The sequence below is a fragment of the Chenopodium album genome, chromosome 24, assembly GCF_948465745.1.
Source record: "Chenopodium album chromosome 24, dcCheAlbu1.1, whole genome shotgun sequence".
In the NCBI taxonomy this organism is placed as follows: Eukaryota; Viridiplantae; Streptophyta; class Magnoliopsida; order Caryophyllales; family Amaranthaceae; genus Chenopodium; species Chenopodium album.
In genome coordinates, this window is record NC_137857.1 from 9383214 (window position 1) to 9398593 (window position 15380).

The window sequence follows — 15380 nt, forward strand, 5'->3', positions numbered from 1 at the left end:
AGGCAGACTCTTCGGCACACCCTGAACCCGTTTCTGAAACCCATGTCGTATTCTTCCTAGGTGTAGATACGGACCTTGAGTAGAGCCTCAGCATCAGCTAGCTTCTTCTTGGTCTCCTCCAAGTCTTCCTTGGATTTCTGCAGCTCGTCAGCAAGCTTGGAGGAGGAGTCTTTCTGCTCGATCAGCTCCTGCTGAACCTGGGAAGCTTCAGTCTGTGCCTGGGACAGTTCGTCCTTCTTGGCCTTCAGCTGATCCTCAACCTCTGAAGCTTGAGTCTCTAGGCCTCAGCAGCAGTAGCAGCCTCGGAGAGCTGGACATTCAGGGCTTGGAGTGCTTCTTCGGCAGCCATTCTACTGGCCTCTAAAGCTTCCAGCCTCTGTTGCACTTCAGTTTGTGCAGCAGCCCCATCTCTGATTTGGCTCTCAATGGCATCCTTGAACTTGGAGACGTCCACTCCCATGTGCTCCTGAAGGAACTTCTCCCCTTCTATTAATGGGGGAAAAATTTCCTTCTCCATGGCCTCGCAGAAGGTCTGAAGGGCCTTAGCAGCTTTCTTCTCGTAATCTTCATCCTTTTGCTGCTTCTCTTCAGCTGCTACCTGCTTCAGCTTGGCTAGCTTCGCTTCTTCCTCTGCTACTCTCTTGTCATCTTCAGCAGCATCCACCCTATCTTGGAGGGTGTCAATCAGCTCTACAGTGAGAGTCTGATTGTGCACAAACTGGAAACAGAGGCACGAGTCAACAAAAAAAAAAAAAAACTGAAGAGCTGAACTGAAAAAGAAATAAAGGCAAGGAAGAAAATTTACCTGCATCATCAGCAGCTGATTTGATCTAGTCGGATCTGGGACTGATCTGCTGGATTCGCCCATCCCAGCAGTAGCCTTCAGCGACCAGACCCTTGCTCTATCTACTTCGGACATACCAGCAAAATTGCCGAAGTAGGCTGCAGCACCTTCTCGGTTCTGACCCCATATGACATCCTAGATGTGATCTGGAATTGGAATTCGGGGGGCCGAGAAACCCATTTCTCCAGAATGCAGCGTCTGGAAGGAAGGAAAGGAGGACGAAGGATCTTCCTAAACCTTGGATGGTTCAGCCTCTTTCTTTTTCTCGACGGAGTCCAGCTAAACCCTGTCTTGGTCGATTATTACGACCTCCTCTTCTTCGGGGGTGAGGACAAAAGCCTCAACCTCCCTTGCAATATCAGCTGTGAAACCTTCAGCAATAGGTTTCACAGCATCTTCAGCAGAGTGCTCTGCGGCACTCTCTTGGACCTCCTCCTAAACCCCTTCCTTCGGATCAGGAGTTTTCTGGTCCACCTCCATCTCAGGAGGTGGTGAAGGAGTCTTTGGAGGAGGATGAACGGGTGCCTGGGGAACTCTCGGCGATCCACCGCCTTCCTCAAGTTCCCTAATGCTGATGCCGACGGGTCTCGGCCTCGTCTGAAATTCATGAGGGCCAATAATGGCCATCCTCCTTCTTCTTTTGAGAAGAGGCTGTTCGTCCATGTCCGATTCCTCGGATTCTTCTTGCGGTTGATCTTCGGGACGAACAGGGGACTTCCCTTCTCTTCGTCTTTTGCTCTCTTCAGACTGCAAAAGACAAGGGGGCAAGAAGCGTATGAGTAAAAAAAAAAATTTGCTGAAAAGCTAAGTCTGAAAACTTACCGAGGTCTTCAGCAAAGCCTCGTCTTCTTCGGCTGCCCTAGCCGCTGCTTCTTCTTCAGCAGCTCTGGAGGTCCCTTCTCCTCCTTCACAAGCTTCTATAACCCGTGCAACCTCTTCGGCTGTACGGGCAGCTTAAACCTCTTCGTCCAGCAGTTGATACCAAGGATCCCTCTTCTTACACCAGGGCTTTTGCCTCTGATACAGAGCAACAGCCTCAATCTGGAGGTGGGAGTGATCTAGATGAACCTCCCTATGCTTCGGATCGGTGATGGAAGGGGCTTGGTCTGTTATAATCCTTTCACGGTTGACGCCGAGACGACCGTAGTCAATGCCTACGTTGGTCTCATTTCGCTCTAAGCATAAAAAGAAGGGGCAAAGGTCAGCTCAGCAAAGCAGAAAATGCTGGATAGCCCAAAAGAAAAATGCAAAGCAAAAACAGAGAAAAAACAAATAATAATAATAATAAAGGCATCGGCCCCAGCCGAAGAAGCTTACCATCCCTAAACTTTCGGCTGAAGCCAACAGCTCCTAGCATTTTCTCTTGGAAAACGTAATGCGTATCCGGGAGCCAAGTCTCCGGGATATACTTCATTCGGCCAACACCCCCAGGGTTCAGCTTCTTGCCAAAGATATTTTGCTGATTGAGGTTCAGATCTGGGCCACTATCTTCCGGGGGGCCCAGACTTCCCATGTCGGGATCTGGCTCAGCTAGGTACCTGGGGGCGCTGAAGACGAAAGGGTGGCCAGGATCTGTGGGTGCCCTGACCCAAATCCATTGACCTCTCCAGTCCTTGTCTGAAGAGTCGTTCGGCCACATTGTCAGGTATTGGGGCCGGGTTTCAATCCGATACCACCCCAAACCATGTTCTCCATACCCACTCTGGACATTCGGCACCAGCCGATGAAGCTTCTTGAAGCAGTGTACGTTCGGCACATATCTGAAGAACTTGCAGACCCACAAGTACGTCATCACCCTTCGGATGCTGACAGGGGTCAGCTGACACAGGGAGATGTTATAGTGGATCAGCAAATCTCGGACGAATTCGTCCAAAGGAAACCTCAACCCATACTGAAGCTGTCTCATATACACCCCCACGTACCCCGGGGGTGGACGGTGAATTCTATCAGATGCCACAGGCATTCGGCACCAGTACCCATCAGCCTCAAGGATGCCGTAATGCAGTTCTATCTGCTCGGCAAACCGATACACTTCGGCGTTATTCACCCACCATGAGTAGGGGCAGTTCTTCAGCATAGCCGAAACGGCTTCAGGATTCTCCCACTCCATAAATCCAGGGAGAACATCCCAAAGTACGGCAGGGACTCCTTCGTCCTGCCCAGAGACGCTCGGCCCCTCCGTTCCTTCAGGAGGTGCCGAAGAGATTGGGGTCGCCCTAATCCCCTCAGCAGGATCAGGCCTCACCCTCTCTCCATTCCATGTACCCGTTTGGTCCCTCGGATCGGGAATTGGCCTTGCTCTCCTGGGAGCACGGGCCCTACCTCTCACTCCTCTCACCATTATCGGGTTTTCGAAGAGAAAAATCAAAAAAACGGGAAGGTGCTCAAATTCAAAGAAAAGCAAACAAAAATCAAAGGAAATTACCTTAATCTGAAGCGGAATTTGCCGATCTACAAGTTCGGAGTGACGAATTTCAGTTTCTAAGCTTAATGCTCGGGGAATTTGCGAAGTTTTGATGCGGGTTCTTGGGTTTTTCGAGAGTTTGGGTTCGTGTTTGCGAAGAAATGAGGAAAGATAATGCGCTACTTCTGATTATATTTCCAGAGTTGGGAAGTTTAGGAGTTCGCGCTTTGATTTTCTCTTAAATCCCTCATTAAATAACCGTTAAACACGTTTCTCCTTAATTAACTACCCCTTATCCGTCTAACTTCCATCATTATCCACCCAACTGCCGTTATTTCATTAATTGCAGTTTAAATTCAAATTTTTTGGATTAATTAAATCATTTACTTCCCTCCTTTTTCTGATTAATTAAACCCGACCCGTCATACTTCCAAATCGGGTCTGGGGGGCAAGTTGTTTGGGTCCAATTTAGTCCAATTGGGCCTAGTCACTAAATGATCCAATTAAAAGCCCAAGGTCAAGGTTCAACTCTCCATTTGTGCTAAAGTCAAGATCAGTCCATAAGGCAAGTCAATTGGGCGAGGCCCACTTCTCCCATATGTGCAAAGGTATAAAAGCCATCAATATCTCCATTTTACATTCATTCACATAAAGCCTCAAGCAATTAATTCTCTTGCATAGCTTTCTCTCTCTACACATTGTACTGACTTTAGCATCGGAGGGGCCTTCCTCGGCAACACCCCCGAGGCTAGTTTACGTGTGTTTGCTGTGCAGGAAGTCCTCGACCCAACATTACTTGGACCGAGCCCAGTCTTCACCGCTTCTCTGGACCTTCGGCAAGGTCCCATTGTTTTCACCCGAAACAAAAGATAAATACTCCCTCTGTTTCAAAAAGTTATTCATGTTTAGAGAGTGATTGTCGCACAAAAAAGTCAAACAACCAGAAAACTTTAAGAAACAGGGAATATTTGTGAAGGAGTTGGATCATTTGGCATCGAATTATCAATGGTGGTTAAGGAAGAGTCCTTGTTAAGATAAAAAGAAGAAATGAATAAGCGTTAGTATAGAAGGATGCATTGCTGCTTCTTTGCTCTTTACCTTGCTTTTCTTATTGTATTTGTTCTATTCCAATTATTAATCTCTTTGTTAGCATATCATTTTGAAGAAATAAAAAAGTTGTGTCCACTTTATAAGGTTAAGGGGCTACTCCCCTCATTGCCATATGATTTTGAGGTGGAAGTTCCTTGGTCGTATAAAGAGGATCATTGTTGCGGATATGGACCAGGCCTATATATCAGAACTACTTCTCTAAAGGCTTGATATAGCTCTCTGAAATGGTCTTTTATTGGCTCTAGAGTCTAGATGAGCATAGTATCAACTGTATATTTATTGAATTTGATAATCGGAGTATTATTTTGCAGGCTTCGGTATAATGCCCTTAAAAGATCCACCTTACTACCTATGACATTGGAAATTTACTCCTTTAGTTTGATTTCTCCTGGTCTCAACATGTTTTAAAAAAGAAAATCTATATCTAAAGATGGGCATGGGTCGTGCCGGCACGGGCCCAGCACAATTCCGGCATGGCCCGGCACGGCACAGCGGCCCACCTGTGGGCCGTGGGCCGTGCCGTGAACAAAAATCTGAGAATCGGCACGGGCACGGCACGGTGGCCGGCCCATGGGTCGGTAGGCCGGCACGACACATGGCACGGCCTGGCACGGCACTGGTAATTTAATTTTTATTATATGTATTGTTGTTTTTTGCTAAATTAACAAAATTATTTATACAAACTTAAACATACTTAGATAAATAAGTTATATAACCTTAATTAAAATAAAGTTGTTCAAAACAAAATATATTAACATTAACATAAACATAAATTTATAACATTATTAATAAAATTAAGCTATACTAAAAAATATTTATATATCGTTTTTTTATTTATGTTCATTTCTTAAAAAATAAAAAAATTATAAGAAAAAGGGGCACGGTTTGGCCCGCGGCCCGGCACGGCCCGCCAGGCACGTGGGTCGTGCCGTGCCGTGGGCTGGGGTGTGCCAAATTTAGGCACGGCCCACCGCCCATCTTTATCTATATCTATACTTATATATTAAAAAGGTGACATGTCACTTTCACATGTATTAGGTTTGCATCAAAAAATGCTTATAACAAGACTTGAACTCAAGACCAACAAGTCTTAAGTTAAGAGTCTTACTATCTTAGCCATTTATTAATTGTGTTTTTTAATCCAACAAAATTATAATTAACTTAGATAAGTTAATTTGTGTCTTATTATACTATTTATTTTCATTATGTAATGATTGAGTTTGACAATTAAAAAATGTTTATAGTAAGACTTAAACTCGAAACCAACAAGTCTTACTATCTAAACAGTCGAATTTGATTAGCAAATTAAATAAACTAGCAAGCCGGGGCATCGCTCGGACCACACACTGTTATGCTTCATTATTTCATTACCCACCAAGATATTTATTAATCATTGATCACTGAAATTTTTTAATTTTATTTTATAAATTAGAATGCAGATTTGTGAGAAGATCTACCCAACTTTCACATCAATAACTTGTTTTTTTATCTTCTAAAAAGTAAAAAATTTGTTGGACAACCTACGTTTAACAAATACTCATTGTACGTAACGATATTACTGACGTAGTGACGTACAATAACTTACTACTTACTAGTAGTAATCACTGTCAACGTGCTATATGCCGGATAAATAGTAAGGTTATAGTGTAGTACGGAGTACTAATTTATTAACGTGGATCTAAGTTTACTATTCTTATAATAAATATAAGGAAAAATATACTCTAATAATTATAACTATGGACGATTTACTTTTAATTTGATCCAACTAAGGTTTATCATCTAAGGGTTTGTTCTCATACGTTGAAATTCAGTTCAGTTCAGTTCAGTTCAGTTCAGCTCAGTTCAGTTCAGCTCAGCTCAGCTCTTATAAAATATCCATTTCAGTTCAGTTCAGCTGAGTTTAGTCAATGAGAATTGGCCCTAATGCCTCAAAAAAAAAAAGGTTTATTATCTAATAATGTTAATTATAGGGGTAGTTTGCCAACAATAGTTCCAACCGATCAATATCGAGTCAGTGACCTGTTATAACAGGTTAGCATGACACGTGTCGACACGTGATTGGTCCAAAATTAACAAAAATTAAAAAAACAAAAAAATCCCAACCACCTATCCCCACCGTCAAACCCTAACCCCCACCCTTAGCCTTGCCGGAAACTGGCCAACCACCCTCTTACCCACCAAAACCAAACAGACAACCACCTTTGACCCACCCCCGACCTCCAAACCACCAACCCAACTAACCTTGACACCCATAACCACCTAAAGTCACCGCGCGCATGTTGGTGTTTTTTGGGATCAAAGTGACTGGGTAGGCGGTTACGGGGGTCGCGGCTAGTTAGTTGGCCTTCTAGAAGGCTGGCCGGCGAATTTAGGTGGTCAAGGGTGCGGGCGGTCAATTTTTGTTGAATTTAGGGTTTCGCGGTGGGTGTGGCGGTGTCTTGGACTTTGTAGTTGTTTTGGGGATTGGGGTGGCGGTTGTGGGGGTCAGGGCTACGTCAGGTGGGGGTTTCGGTGGTCGAGGGTGTGGCTCTGAGGTTGTTTAAGTACCTGGGAGGTTATTTCGGTGGTCAGGGGTTGGATGGGAGGTGGTTTCGGTGGTCGAGAGTTGGTGGCTGGCTCCTGCAAGGTTAGGGTTTGTTGGGTGGCTGAGAATTTTTAGGATTATTTTTCTTACTCTTTTTTTTTTTTTTTTTTTTTGCACCAATGATACGTTGACATGTGGTGACTATCAAAAAACAAACAAAACTCTTTCAGCAGGTTACTGGTCATTGGGACTATTGTTAGCAAACTACCCCCATGGTTAGGATTATTAGATAATAAAGCTTAGTTGGAATTATTAAAAGTAAATCGCTCATAGTTGGGATAATTAAAGTGTATTTTTCCTAAATATAATTATATTCATTTGACATCATGCAGAATAATATTTCGTCCAGCAAAAACTATTACTTCCTCCGTTTTTTAATTATTGTACTATATGCTTTTTTAGGTGGTTTCACAAATATTGCACCATATCTCCATATCCATTTTAGGAAACAAAACATCTATATTCATAATGTATAAATACTTAATATACCCTTACTTTTAACACTTGATTCTTTAGTTTATTTGCACCACATGGATAACTTTGTATTTTTGTTCCTCATTTTCTTCTGTTTTCTCACTACCAAAAAATGTGTGTCTAACCTCTATCGTGCAATAATAAAAGAACAGATCATCCCCCCCTAAAAAATTCATAATTTATGGAAGTTATATTAATAAAGGAATACTTATATAAAAAAAAATCATGCTTATCGCAAGGCTACTACATAACACATACATATAAAAATATTTTTTAAAAAAATTATAAAAAAAAAATATATATAAAAAATAAACACAAAAGTATGAAAGTTATGGACTCTGGATCAAGTTCTTAGTTAATAAGATCATAATTGTTTTTAAATTGCATGTTACTTTTTCTTAAGAGAAAAACTGCATGTTACTTGGATCATAGAATAAAATAAAATAATTCATGCGTAACGCAAGGCTAATATATAAACATAGTCATAAATTTATAATATAATCTTATTACGTACCAACCCATGTGGAAAAAATTTTAAATAAAATTTTAAAACAATATTCCAAAAAATACAGTAGACTCAATTGCTATAAATAGCTTTTGTGCCTAGAAAGGAATTTCAATTTATAGGGGAGATTTCAGGGAAAAAAGAAAAAGAGGAAGAACTAGAAGTAGAAATAAATAAAAAATAAAAATGGGAATTAATGAATTTCTTCATATGAATAAAGGTGATGGTGAGCTCAGTTATGTTCAGAATTCTTTTCTCCAGGTAACTCTAAACTTTTTGTTTAATTATCTCTGATAGTTACTAATTGTATCACTTTTTTTTTTTTTTTGGAATAGTACTAAATGTATCACTTTAAACGTACTAGATAGAGTTAAATTTTTTACAATGCACTTTACTTCTTGATTAAGATATAATCACATATGTTTTCAATATATACTCTATTCGTTCTCAAATAATTTTTAAATATACGAGTACTTTTCAACATTTGACTTTTATTTGGTTAATGTTAATTAGTCATGCTCAAAATTAGGTTAATTTTAAATCACTAAACTCATCTTGGTAGGTTACATACTTACATTACACATGATTCTAATGATTGGATTTTGTTTTACGAGTATCTGATTAAACTTTGACTTTTTGTATATACTAATATTTTAAAATTTTACAATGATCTTGTGTTTTAATAATCTGGAATTTTAAATATTTAGAGATACACAAACAAAAGTTTAAAAGATTTATATGATCCAATCAGATAAGATCATATTTGGACATAACTTATAACTTGATTTACTATTTGGATTGTTTTAGATTAATATCTTGATTATAATTTTGACCAAGTTAAAGTCAACCATTTCCAATACATAACTGTTTCTCATAATTTTATCCTCACTTGCTTGAAAATAAGTTAAAATTAATCATGTTCAATTGTTGTTGTATGTAACGAACAGAATGAAGTGTGGCTAATGAACCAAAATATAATAGAGAGTACAATACAATCTCTAATCTCGGAGAATAAAGGCTTAATCAAAGGTCTTAATGTAGCTGATATGGGATGTGGAGTAGGACAAGTTCCATTGGCTCTAGTATCATTGATAATAGAAATTATGCAAAGGAAGTGCAAGGAATTGGAGCATGATAGTGAAGTTCATCAAGTGCCTAAACTTCATATGTACATGAATGACCTTCCCTCGAACGATTTTAGCTTATTGTTTAAAGCTTTGCTGAATTTGGAGGTTTTAAAAAGAAAAGACGACAATGGTGAGTCCTTGTGCTTCTTGATGGGTGTTCCGGGTTCTTACTATGAAATGCTTTTTCCTCACAACAGTTTGCATTTTGTTCATTCCAATATCACTCTTCATTGGTTATCTAAGGTTCGTTTTGTTAAACACTTGTTCTGTTAACTCATTGGTGTTTGCCTGTGTCAATTTTGAATAAGGTCGAGTCAGTTTTTAACACCTCTATTAATTGTGATACATATAGGTACCGCCAGGGCTTTATGATGACCAAGGAGTGTCAATAAACAAGGGGAGCATTCATATGACGGAAACAAGTCCCAAACTAGTTATTGAAGCTTATAAAGCTCAATTTGAACAAGACTTCAACCAGTTTCTGAAATGTCGCTCGAAAGAAGTTGTATCCAATGGATTTATGCTCTTAACACTTACCGGTTCACCGTGCTCTACAGATTCATTCACTTGTTCTCCATTCTTGATGACCAAAATGATGACTAAGGCCCTTAAATGCCTTGTTTCAGAGGTCTTCCACTCTCTCCTTTATCAATTTCTTTTTATAGAGATTATATTTTAATTTCTTTTTATCAATTTTTCTTAATAATTTACTTGAATTGCTACACTTTTCTTTTATATCGTATTGTTTTATTATCAGATACATGATATATAACAGCAAAATTAATAAATAACGAAAATAATTACAATTTGTACATCCATAATTCAAGTATATGCATGTAACATATAAAGTAGAGCAAATAATGTGTTTCAAAAAAAAAAAAAAAAAAAAAAAAAAGGTAGAGTAAACAATTAATGATGAGTTATAGCTAGAGTATACAAAATTGTTTAACCAAACATGTTTGGTGGAGAACTTAATTGTGTCTTTGATATCATAAGTGCGAACATGAGCTCCATCCCCTTCATTTCCTTAGGAGTAGGGGATCCTCTTACCTAGAATATACAACATATTTAATCAAAAGATAACTAAGTTAATAAAGCTTATAACTTTATCGTTATTATAATGTTCACATTATTAAGCAGATGTTCACGAGGGAGCCCCAATTTCTCTTCTTGAGAAACATTTAGTGTTTCTCAAAATGGCAAGAATTGTAAATAAAAGCAACTTTAATAATATTTTATTATTTTTTGATTGCTGATTCACTCATGTCCCTCATTCCCTTCTCTCTCCTGCTTCCTTCTTTTGAACTTATCAACGTAACAATGGTGGGATTGTTACCCAAATTAGACAGCAACCCACCACCACAGCATAGACCAACCCCAACCCACCATCTCGACAGCCATTTCCGGCAGTTTCTTCCGGCGGCGAAGCCGCCGAGTTCTACGAAAACCCTAAGAAAAGTGGAGAAAGAAATGACATTTTTAACCCTAGAGGGTAAGTGTTTTTTTTAACCTCAAAAGCTGCTTCAATGGTGGAGAGAAAGGTGCTTCAATGGTACAATCTAAAATGTCAGTAATTGTGGAAAAGGAGAAATTTTTTTAGAAAATTATATTTTTATCCCTGATTTACTAGCTAAAAAGACAAGTTTATCCCTATGAGAAACACTCCTTGTTTCTCAAGAAGAGAAACTTGGAATTACCCGATGTTCACAATTAAGTAGATGATGTACCATCTTCTCGTGTATGTGAAGGGAACCACGTGACACCTGTGCTTTGTTAGAAACAATTTTAAATAGTTTTAGATTCACAATATACAATCTCTAATTTTGGTGGGGTTATGTTAGATTCAATTCGTCTTGAAATATGTATTGGCAAGTGCAAAATAAGAAGTGTTGGTTGAAGGAAGTATATATATTATCATACAATGTAGAAAATGTTTTCAAGATAAGTCACAAGTAGCTATTGATTAATTATAGTTTACAATGTATATTATTCAGGGATTAATCAAGGAAGAGATGCTAGATAATTTCGAGTTCCCTTTGTATTATGCAAGCACAGATGAACTTAAAAGCATAGTGCAAAAGGAAGGGTCATTTGCAGTTGAACATTCAAAGACAGTGGTACTCGATACTGCATCTGAAATTGAAGACAAATGGGAAAGATCTCAAATACTTACCAAATTCGTTAGAGCATTTTCAGAATCAATAATTTCTCAACATTTTGGAGAACAAATAATTACTCCTTTATATGATAAATTCAGATATTGTGCATTCCAACAGTTGGCTAAAGGTAGTGTTGCTGAGCACTATGCAGTTACGATTTTACTTAGAAAAAAATAAGCATGATGGTATGCACGAACAGAAATAAATACAACTTGTATTTCTAAAAGTTCTTCCAATTTGAACAGTGATTGTCACACAGTAAAAAGTCAAAACATAAACTTTTAGGGACAGATAGGGTATCTGTTTTCGAGTGTTGTGTTGATTTGGTTTATGCATGTTCGTGTGAAGGAGTTGGATCATTTGGCGTCGTTTTGTATTTGCTTTTGAGGTGGAGGAGAAGTCCTTGTTCATGAGATGAAAAGAAGAATTGGGAAGCTTTTAAGTGTATACACATTCATGTAGTTCTTGGCTCTGTTACATATATGTTGCATTTCTTGTTGAATTTTTTCATTTCCTTTTTTTTTTTTTTTTTTTTTCCTTCTCTTGTTACTTATTATTCTGTTTATGTTGATAGTGATACTTGTACAATACTACAATTGTATGTAATGGTGGTTGTCAGAAAAATAAGGCAACTAACTGTTGAGATCAACTATAATTTCTTCATATGAAATAAAGTGTTTTGGTCATGAGAATTTTTCTGTCTGTCGGTCTATCTAGCCTAGTGTGATCATGTCTCATGTTTTGAATGGAATTTGACATCAACTTTTTCTTGAAAATACATTGTCCTTATTAGTGATGGGAACACTGAATTGTTGAAATATGGAATGTATATGATTTTGTGAAAAATAAACATGTTGTATACAACTTACTCGATCATTATATACTAGTACTTTTTAAAGTTTTAATTAAATAATGCTGACGAGAGAAAAAATTGATGGGAGCAAAATACTACCTTCATTACATATTATTTGCAACGATTAGACATTTTTCCTCTCTACTTTATGTCAAATCGTTGCAAATAATATGTAACGGAGTTAGTAAGAGTAAAGTTGTGGTATCTCATATTCTCATGGCTATTCATGATATGAGATTTGATTTGTATTAAAATGTGCTCTCCCCAATTGATCTTCATGATCAACATATTATGTCAATCTAGTGCCTACTCAACAGCCAGCTCATCCTTTTGCTTTGTCACTTGCTTAATCATTACAAACACATGGCCTACATCCTAACTCTGTTTATCTACGCTAACAATGGTGTCCATTGTCCAAGCTATTTCCTCCATTGAAGCTTAACACCAACACCACCATCTTCATCATGTCCACCGACACCATCATCTCCCTCTATAAAACCGTCCATCGACACCACCACCTTCGGCGGCTCCGCCGCCAAAATTAACGAAAACCTTAGAAACAAAGAGTGAAATTAAGGGCTAGGTTAGCCCCAAAGGGTAGGGGTGACCATTTCACCTTGAAATTAATGACCGCCATTATTAAGACTTGAGAGAGAGGACAGAGAAGGAGTGATTTTGTGATTTGGGGCTTTGCTCTTAACGGATGTTTTACGCTTGTTGTTAACGCCATCAAACACAATAGTGCATAGCTGGCATTATGAACACATCATTACATGTACAATGACATTACTATCCTTGACTTAATAAATGAAAAGACTCCACCACCCCTATGATTGACAAATTATGTTGATCATGAAGATCAACCAGGAATTTCCCGTATTAAAATATATTTTCAAAAACTAAAAATTTCATAATATCTTAATTACAAAATCAAAATGTTTAATGATAAGAATATACAAATAAAATAAAAAAAAAAAATTGGTTTGATCTTATATGTTAATTGTTATAAATAAGTTATTAGAGTGTCAACAACTTTTGATGGTACTTGAAGCCTAGGATTGTATTATGTACTTTATCACACTCTCTTGCATGAGAGCTACAAAGGTTTAAAATGTGGATGCAGCTGGTAAGTCTCCATACCAACGCAAAAGGATGAATGGGATTTGAACTCGATTATACTACCTCCGGTCCAATTTACTCGTAACAACGGAATATTTTATGTCTCACAAATAATACCCTTTTATTGCGAGTAAATTAGACCGGAGGTAGTAATATTTTTGTCACGATGGTTTTAGATAGTACAAGTATGTTAGATAACGAACTCAATCAAAAGCTTTAACTAAAATATTTTCTTGAATATGTTGAATTGAACCTAGCTTCTATCTTAAAGAAAGGGAGAATGGGAGAAGAATTCACCAACAATTTGTCATGTTATGTTTACATGCATTGAAGGACAAAACTCTAATAATACAAGCCTAAGGCCCTAGGCTCGTCAAAATAAGTTGTAGACATTAATAATTTTGGACCATGATATGGTACTCTTCAACTTGTAGGCCTAAATGAACAGTCGTACGTGTGGCTCAAGAACCTCACGCAATAGTGCACCAAACAATACCAATGCCCACCATAGTAAATAATTCTATTCTATTATCTCTACTCATAAAAGAAATTATGAAGTATATAGCAATATAGGGTACCGACTTAACATTTTTTTTTTTTTCATAGACAAGTTGAGTTTTGAAAACCCTAAAGATTTAAACCGAGGGAGGAGAGAACTGGTTAGAGCTGAACTGAACTGAAATAGAGGATAGGGTTTTAATTTCCTTAACTTATAATATATTTGACAGCTTTATTATATACGATTGAATGAACCAAATTTTGTTACATAGATTAAAATTTACAATTTGTTTTTAAGCAAAACTTAGTTTTACTTTAACATTTATAAGAATGCTCGATCTCTCAAGAAATCTTTTTTAACTACTTTTGAGTCATGTATAAATAAGTTGTTTCATTGTAGTGGTAATAATACAACTGTACATTAATGTACAGAAGATTATTAGAGCATGAGTTCCAACATTGTTTTAATTTTTTTTTCCTAAAAGTCAATATGTTACCTCCGTTACATGTTATTTGCAACGATTTGACATAAAGTAAAAAGGGAAAATGTCTAATCGTTGCAAATAATTTGTAACAGAGATAGTATATTGACTTATATGTATTGTGCGAATGACTTGCGCTCATGGCTCAATGTAATGTTGCCATATCACTTGTGCAGTGCTATTGCCATTTGCCAAGTCATAGTGACACGTGAAAAGATGACATGCATTGTCATCATATAGATATCTATATTCTACGGAGTAGTATAATAAAAAGATTAAAAAATAATAATAGAGATTTCATGATACATGTGCAAAGCCAAGTAATAATCAACAAGCCAAGTAATAATCATGTTGATATACACCTGTGTTATTTTAAGACCCTCTAAAGATTCATTTGGTAATTAAAGCAAGGAAGAGCACGATAATGTGAAATAATGTGGAGCCAACCAACAAGTAGGAAGAGGATGATACAAATCCACCACTGTTGTTTACACAAATCTTTCCCATCATTTTCACATCAATTACTTCTCAATTATAAAAGTTGAACTGGCCACCTACAAATACTACTATTCCCTATTGTAAAGCACCCTTTGATTCTAGACTTTGTCCGCAAATTATTACATACACCAGAGTGTGCATGCAATGTCTTGTGGCCAGGGTGTGCACCTGGCCGGGTATTGTCTGTGAGATTAACGTGTTTAGGTACACTCAAGTGTATAATATAGTTTTTTATTTCAAATTCACCATAAAATTGAAAGAAAGGTGTTGACAATTTTTTTCGTTCGGACAATTTAAATTTATTAATTAAAAAAAATGTCGAATTGGTGGAGGAGATAGCAACATTCAATCCATAAGTGTAGCATTCTCGATCATTTTTTTAAGGAAAAAAAGCAGGGTGTGCATTTTCAAACTAGGACGACATGAAATCAGACCGGAACCGAGTCGGTTTGGATCGAAGAAGACCAGACCGGATTGGTGGATTCAGGTTTGGTCCCTAGTTCATACAAAAAAAAAAAGGTGATTCTGGGTTTCCGGTCTTCCTCTCTCACCCTCCTAAACTAGTCTCCCTCCCACACGTTCAATTTCCCTCAATACGTAGACCATCACCGAGACACTGACGTCTGATGAGCAGCAGGCCGACGACCATCCCCACCAATCACCAACCATCGACAATTAACCAGTGAGTGAAACACATTCCATTGGCTGCCAATTAACGAGCAA

The 15380-nt window shown here is 37.9% G+C and overlaps 1 protein-coding gene across 1 annotated transcript; it reads left to right on the top strand.

Annotated features, from left to right (window-relative positions):
- Positions 1-8107: 8107 nt before the first annotated feature.
- LOC145610528 (putative caffeine synthase 5) lies at positions 8108-11384 on the top strand. The gene is made up of 4 exons (XM_081665850.1): positions 8108-8182; positions 8869-9291; positions 9401-9676; positions 11043-11384. The coding sequence occupies exons 1-4, from the start codon at positions 8108-8110 to the stop codon at positions 11382-11384; spliced, it is 1116 nt and encodes a 371-aa protein (XP_081521976.1).
- The last annotated feature ends 3996 nt before the right edge of the window (positions 11385-15380 follow it).

What these genes read in the sequence shown, in the direction of transcription:
- LOC145610528 (XM_081665850.1), top strand. Translation starts at nt 8,108, where the DNA reads ATGGGAATTAATGAATTTCTTCATATGAATAAAGGTGATGGTGAGCTC. An exon ending in CTCTTCATTGGTTATCTAAG is followed by an intron (nt 9,292 to 9,400) that starts GTTCGTTTTGTT and finishes TGATACATATAG; the next exon opens with GTACCGCCAGGGCTTTATGA. An exon ending in TTAAATGCCTTGTTTCAGAG is followed by an intron (nt 9,677 to 11,042) that starts GTCTTCCACTCT and finishes TATATTATTCAG; the next exon opens with GGATTAATCAAGGAAGAGAT.